This window comes from Odocoileus virginianus, chromosome 23 (genome assembly GCF_023699985.2).
Source record: "Odocoileus virginianus isolate 20LAN1187 ecotype Illinois chromosome 23, Ovbor_1.2, whole genome shotgun sequence".
Classification (NCBI taxonomy): domain Eukaryota; kingdom Metazoa; phylum Chordata; class Mammalia; order Artiodactyla; family Cervidae; genus Odocoileus; species Odocoileus virginianus.
The window spans coordinates 6,407,190-6,414,465 of record NC_069696.1 but is presented as its reverse complement, the minus strand read 5'-3'; the positions used below and the strand labels follow the sequence as shown (position 1 = coordinate 6,414,465).

Genomic DNA, 7,276 nt, shown 5'->3' with positions numbered 1-7,276 from the left:
CAGCCAGACTCAGTCAAGCACTCCGTCCTCCCAAGAAGAACCACACTGAAGAGAATTTTCCAGACCTTGAAGTCCCATCCCTCACTTTACAGATGAGGAAACAGGCTGAGCAGGAAGGGGGCTTGTGCAAGCTCAAATGACAAGTGCATCAGTGACAGTCAGGCCTGCCCGTCAGCCAGCTTCCAGCTGGGCACCTGCTCTGCAGGAGGCTCTGGGAAGCTCAAGGCCAGCAGGGCAGACAGTCACAGCAGCAGCCCAGGTGTGAAGGATGCCTGAAATCCCGTGGAGGGGTGTGCACTGCATTTCCCCTGAGCTCCTGGAGGAGGGCGAGGACCTGTCTCCCCCTTCAGTCCCTGCAGAGCAGGGCTACAGCCTCCTAGAGTCAGCCAACACAAGTTCCGGCCCCACTCAGGTGGTCACACTTCCTAGGTGTGTGCCCTTGTGTAAGCTAACATCACCTTTTTGACCCTCGTTCCCCAAGGAGTAAAGTGGAATGAGTAATGCAAGCTTGCTGGATTTTCTGAAGGACTGAAACATATTGTTATATAAAGACTCAGTGAGGGGGACCCTCCCTGGTGGTCCAGTGGTTAAGATTCTGTACTTCCAGTACAGGAGGCAGAGGTTCAACCTCTGGTCGGGGAACTAGATTCCACATGCCATGTGGCATGGCCAAAAAATTAAAAAAAAAATAAAAGGCTCTGTGAGGCATAAAGTGCTATTAAGTTAAGGTACCACTCTACACAGAGAACATGCTGGAACTGGGGTGGACCATTTCACACAGGGAATGGGCCAGTTTTCCGGAGAGCAGGCTCAGGCAGGGGCTCCTCCGCCGGTCCCACCCTGGACACAGACGTGAACCCACAAAGACACTCCTACTCGCACTTTATTAAGTACGGGAGGACTAGTTACAACAGGGGCGGAGGTGGCGGGGGAAGGCTCAGCCCCCACCCCCACCATCAGTGGCACACGATAATAAATAATGGGTGGGCACGGGAGAGAGGGGGCACAGCAAGCACTGATAGCACAGCAGGGGCACAAACGCCTGACTCCCAAGCTGTGGCCGCCATCAGCACTGGCCTGATACCATGATCAGGGAGGGGTGGGGCCCTCACTACAGAAGCCTCCAGAGCCACTAAGGGCCCCCTCTGTGGAGGAGAGGTGTCTTCAGCACTTGGACCCTTATTTATGAACAGAAATCTGGACCCCTGGCTGGTCCAGTCAGACCCAGATAGTCAAGAGGCCAAGGTCTCTCAGACTTCTAGACTGTTCTATCCAGGATCCAAGAGACTAATGGCTCATTACTACCTGGGGTCCTGATTGGTCTACCCAGGACCTAGGACTTGAGAGGGTCACTGTCACTTAGGCTCCCAACCGGTCCACTCAGGACCCAACGGCAATGCGTCACTATCACTTAGTCTTCTGATTGGTCCGTTCAGGGCTCAGGGCAGCAATGATTCCTGGTTACCTAGACCTCTGATTGGTCAACAGGCACCCCAGGCCAGGACCCGGGAAGAGCTCTAGAGGCCCCAGGGCAGAACTGGGGAATTAGGCGCTCAGGGTTGGGGAGATCTTCACAAGGCAGCAGGGCCCAGATTGAAACAAGGGGAGGTCACAGGGCAGGATATAAGGCCACCTGGCTGGGTCAGGCCGGGGTGAACCAGTAAGAGGGGAGGGGGCAGCTTCCGGGATAGCAAAGAGTGCCCAGCCACTGTTGGGAGCAGGTGTGGGGACCTTGATTCCTTCCCTGGGTTCCAGTCCCACCCGGGTAGAAACTGGGGTGCGGGAGCCGGTAGCCCTTAATGCAGCTCTTGGCCCATCACCTCCACCTACGGGAACAGGGTAAGGGAGGGTTGCGGCTGCGCTTGCGTCAGTGGGCTCAGTCCTCCAACCCCTCCATCAAGTCCGCGATGCTCTCCACGTAGTAATGGGGCACGAGGTCGTGCTGGCCGGCTGCCAGGTAGGCCTGGGCCTCCTCCAGGCGGGAGACGCCCGTGAGTGTGAGCACGGTGGTCATGCCGCAGCGGTGGCCGAAGAGGATGTCGGTCTCCAGGCGGTCGCCCACCATCAGCGTGCGGCTGGGGTCCACGCTGAAGTGCTCTGTGATGCACTCGAACATGTAGGGGCTGGGCTTGCCCACCACCAGAGCCTGGCGGCCCGAGGCTGTTTCCACAGCGGCAGCCAAGCTCCCGGTGCCTGCAGGGACACGGACACTTGGTCAGTGCAGGCGGCAGTGGGAAGGCATCCAGGCCTGGGAGCTGGGATCCTCAGAAGCAGCTTGGCGTGGGGGTTAAAGCAGGCTGAAATGAGTGAAAAGGCTGCCTGCTTCCCAGTTTTAGTGTGGGGGTTAAGAGCGTAGATTCTGCAACCAGCTGCCTGCATTCACATCCCATCTCTACTTTTCTTTGGCAAGCTATTAACCTCCTGGTGCCTCAGTTTTCCCATCTTGAATATGGAGCCACTGCACATAACCAGGCCTGGCTCAGTCAGTCCTGCCTGTGGTTCACTATTTTACCCTGGCAGTTGTACATCTGTGGGCAAGCCAATCTCTGAGTTTTCTTGGACTCACTGGAAAGGGGGATCCAAGTGATGCCTGCCTTCCAAGAGGTGCTGTGGGCACCACAGGGGCAAGTGCTTTGGAAATGGAAAAGCACTTAACCAACAGCAGTTGTGGTTATTGCTACAAGAATGTGTTCTGGCATCGGAAATTGGCACCAGCTCTTTTGGAACAGCAGGGCACAGAAATGTTTGCACCTCTGACCCAGTCTGCCTCCGCTGGGAGTGATCACAAGGCGAGAATTCAGACTGGAGACAAAAGCTACATGCTTGAAGATGTCCGTGGCTGCAGTAACTATAATAAGCAGAATTGTGGAACGCACCCAAGTATTGAACAATAGGAGGGCTGTTGAGAAAAGGACGGTTCTGATTCTCAGCCCAGTACCATCCTGCCCCATACAATGAGTCCACTGTGCCCATCCCAGCGGTACATCTTTGTGCCAGAATGTTCTACCTTCACACTAATGTCCCTGAACAAATGATGATAATCACAATTTACTAAGCACATTCTAAAGTGCCAGGGGCTGTGCGGGAGTTCATGAACACCCATTTTACAGATGACAAAGCTGATGTTCAGTGTTGTTAAGTAACTTGTCCAGGGTTGCACAGCTTAGTAAGTGGCAGATAAAGGATATGCATTCAGGTAAGTCTGACTCAGACACACGAGGGCCGGCCTGTACTGGCTCCGGAGTGCTGAATGTTTCCTTTTCAGGAATTCTGTGAGTTGGTAGTTAAACAAAGCTACTGTTTAAAGTCAACTCATATGAACTTAAATAAAATGTTTAAAACAAAGGTAATACATTCTCAAAACTCATCACTGCCTAATTATTTCACCATTATCTATGCTCTTGAGGTTATTTACATCCGTAATGATGGAAATATTACAGAATAGTGTGTACTTACCTTCCTTCCCACGCCCACATGGGAAGTGACCTCACATTGGTAGGCTGAAATCGGCCACCGGGGGGAGTACTAACACCACAGAAATTGGCAAAAGTGTAAATCAAGGCTCTTCCGGTTCTTAAAGATTTATCACTACATCACTAGTCTGATCCCAAACACTCTGGGCCTCCAGTCTCCCTTCTCACAATGAATGACATTCAACGTGATTAAGCCAAAGGCACAGAAGGTGCACAAACAGCAAGTGTCTTCAGCTCTGCGGCCCCCAGATGAGGAGGAAGAACTTCCCTGGGACCAGGGCAGAGCTGGCCCAGAGTGACCCTGTGGGGCAGGTCTCCCTGACCTCTGACCTAGAACTTGCCCACTCGGTTTCCTAAGAACTGAGTCAGGAGGAAAAGCCATTTGCTCTTTGGTTAGAAATTCCTTCCAGAATGGGAAGGGCTCAACTGAGTCATCCCAAAGGGATTTTCTTGGCTCCAGGACCATCGCTCTGTTAGCGTCTTCCTTTCCTACCAGGTCTGAGCCTATCACTCTCGGCCCCTCGTGTCCCACCTCAGTCACTATTACTGAGGCCCAACTATGTGCCGGGCACCAGGGATAGAGCAGTGAAGGAAACTGAGATCTGTGATCTGGGGGAGCGAGCATCCCAGCAGGAGAGTCTGAACGCAACTCCACCCTCAGACCATCACATCCCAGTCTTCTCAACATCCTGTCATCCAGGAGTCCTGTATAGTCTGCTGGTGACGTATTCCTAAGACAGCAGGCTTTTCTATTTGCCAGCTCAAGTGGCTGCCACGTGGTAACAAGATAAACGCACAATTAAGCAGACCCATAGGGATGGGAGGGGGAACTGGGGTGAAATTCACATTATTTCAGATTTTATGCATACTGGGGTCTTTATTTAAAATGCTATTCCACTTACAAAGCTGCACGATTCAGTCCTGCTCAAATAGGATATCAGTGGTGTATTTCCTGAGCTCTGTCTCCCCCTCTTGGCTGTGGGAATGACCAGCAGAGCTGGCGGGCACAGCCAGGTGGGTGCTGAGATTCAAGGGGCACACGTGGGCAGGGCCTGGTCTCTCCCCAGCACCTCCACACCATCCCTCCTGAGCCCTTGGGCGAACTTCTGAACCCACAGCCTTCACCTGAGCTTTGAGGCCTCTGGAGAAACTCACTTTTTACAGCACAGCCTCAGGCAGGCAGTAGCTGCTGGCAGCTGGGAGCCCTGAGCAGCACTCTCCCCTTGGATTTATGGGGACACTAAAGTGGTCATGCAGCAAGTAGGTCTGCGGCAAAGCCAAGATAGGCCTAGAACTATTTTTTTTTTCTTTTTTTTAGGCCTAGAACTATTAAGATTCCCAGCTTGGAACTGATTCTGCCATGGCCCAAGCCCTGTTCCATTCCTGAGAGCCCTGTCCTGCAAGATGCCTCCTCTAGGAAGCCTTCCCAGGTCTCCTCACCTCTAGGCCCTCCCTGCCACCCATCATAATACTCTGCCTACTCCATCAGTTTCTCCCTGCCCTCCCAGGATCTGGAATCAATCGAGTCAGTGGCCAGCAGGGAGAAAGTGATGGATGTCGGTCCCTCCCTCGGCCGACTGACTGGTTGTCCCTGCTGTCAGTTAGCTTTTGCTACCCTCTGCTCTTGTCTAACGTGAACCCTCCAAGATGTAGAGGCCTCTTTTGCTCCTGCCTCCTCTGCAGCTGTGAAATTCCCAGATGACAGCAGCAAAGAGTGCCCTGGATGGCAGGCGTGGGGTTTAGAGGCTGGGGATAAGGTGGCCTCAAGTGCCAAGTTCAGGTCCTCTTGCTTTTGGGTAGCTCACATCCCTTCTCTTAGCCTCAGTTTCTTTAACTGGGAAATGGAACAATAACTTCCATCTCCAGAGTAATTATTGGGTAGCTCACATCCCTTCTCTTAGCCTCAGTTTCTTTAACTGGGAAATGGAACAATAACTTCCATCTCCAGAGTAATTCTGAAACTAACAGACACCAAGGTGCTTCATAAAGCTCTGTAACAGGAGAGGGCTCAGATACAATTTGCATCATCTGAGCACCTATTACAGAGCAAGCACTTGCCCTGATCACTCTCTCCTCAGCGAAACTAAAACTGACATGGTTAGTACTTCCATTTTACCCCCAGGGAGGAGATGCTCCACGGTTATGTAATTTAACAAGATTACAGAGCCCTGCAGCTGGAACTCAGGTCAAACTCCATCCACCGCCCATTCTCTCCGCACACCTGCCTTCAATCTGCCGCCAGAAACGCCTGTTCCAACTCTCGGGGGGCGGGGAGCAGGGGGATGGCAGTCTTTGGCCCCAACTCTCCCACCTCACTCCAATGGCGGGTGGGGAAAATGACAGGAGTCATGGAGGCTGGTTCAGGAAGGCTAGGGTTGGGCGTCGGGGCCCAGGATTGCACCCGTGACTCCTCGAGCCACAGTGTCCTCATCTGTCCAACCGGACCCCACTTCTGCCCCTCACAGCGTGGCAGCTACAAGAAAGCTGCAAGAAATACCAGATGTGGCCATGAAGACATGCAGGGCTGTTGCTGGGTGGGGACCGCCCGCACATCCCTCCAGTCCCCCTCCTATCGCCTGGAGACGCCCCTTCCCCAGCCCTCACCCCAAGGCATGGAGCTGAAAGCGCGGGCCGCCCCCCAGCTGTTTCCCCGCGCTCACCGGGGGTCCGGCTGCCGTCGCTGAGCGGGTGCCACGGGTCGCGGTCGGTGGCCACCAGCAGACAGTCGGGGTCGCGCAAGTGCGCGCAGGCCTCGCTCAGCTTGGCGAAGGAGAAGTGCTCGTCGTAGCCCACAAGCACGGCGCGCACGCGCGGGGCCGCGCCCGGGTCCTCGCTGGGGTCCCCCGCCAAGCGCAGCCCGGCGGCGCGCAGCTCGGCCCGCAGCCCTTCACCGCCCAGCACGAACACCGCGCCCTGAGTGTCCGGGGGTCCGAGAAGGCGCTGGCGCAGCAAGCGCGCGGCGCACAGTGCGGAGCTGAAGAGCTGCTCGGAGCGCAGCCCCCTGAAGCCGAGACGTGCGAAGCGGAGGGCCAGCTCTGGCCGCGCGCGCCGGCTGTTGTTGCTTACGAAGAGCGCCGCCTTGCCAGCCCGAGCCAGTCTCTCCAGCAGCTCGGGGGCGCCCGGCACTGCGCGCTCGCCGTTCCACAGCACCCCGTCGCAGTCGAACAGTACCCCCTGCGCCCGGCCCACTACGTCGCGCAGGGCCGCGCCGCGAAGCCTTTCGCAGCGCGCCATGCAGCCGCCTGGCTGCCCGCACACCGGAGCCGCGCCGCTCTCTTCCCGCGGGCACAGCGCGCTCGCACGCAGAAGGCCTCTCGCGGGCACCCACCAATCGGCGTGCCGGAAGGGCCAGGGGGCGGGGCCACGGCCTGACCTGCAGCCAATGGGAGGGAGAGTCTCGGAGAGGAGCGGCGAGGGCGCCTCGAGCACCTCCTGTAGGAGCCTGGAGAAAAGGGCGGAATCTCGAGCTCCACCGAGGGAAGGGGGACCAATGAAGACCTAGCCTGGTCCTTCGTCCCGCCTCTTAGCTCCTCTGGACCAGTAGCCGCAGAGCTTCAGCCCCGACTCGCCGCCTGCCGGGAGAGGGACTGACCTTTTTGACCAATAAGGAGTTACGAATAGAAAAATAAGGCCCGCTCGTCGTTTCCCAGCCAATCACAAGCTTAAGACAGATGGTTGCTAGGGGGGAAACAAATGCTAAAGATGTTATCTTTGGGTCAAATCTCACTGCTTTCCGAACCCTAGACTCTCCGGTTCCGAGCGGAGTCCTGGGAAGAAGTCCTGGGATGCAGATTGTGGTTATG

General features: G+C 55.7%; 1 protein-coding gene across 1 annotated transcript; it reads right to left on the bottom strand.

Moving 5' to 3' along the window:
• Positions 1 to 865: 865 nt before the first annotated feature.
• On the bottom strand, positions 866 to 6,793 carry PDXP (pyridoxal phosphatase). Its single transcript, XM_020896503.2, has 2 exons — positions 6,134 to 6,793; positions 866 to 2,193 (listed from the first exon to the last, which is right to left on the bottom strand). Exons 1-2 carry the CDS (start codon positions 6,705 to 6,707, stop codon positions 1,877 to 1,879), a joined length of 891 nt encoding a protein of 296 aa, XP_020752162.1. The 5' UTR covers positions 6,708 to 6,793; the 3' UTR covers positions 866 to 1,876.
• Between the last annotated feature and the right edge of the window lie 483 nt (positions 6,794 to 7,276).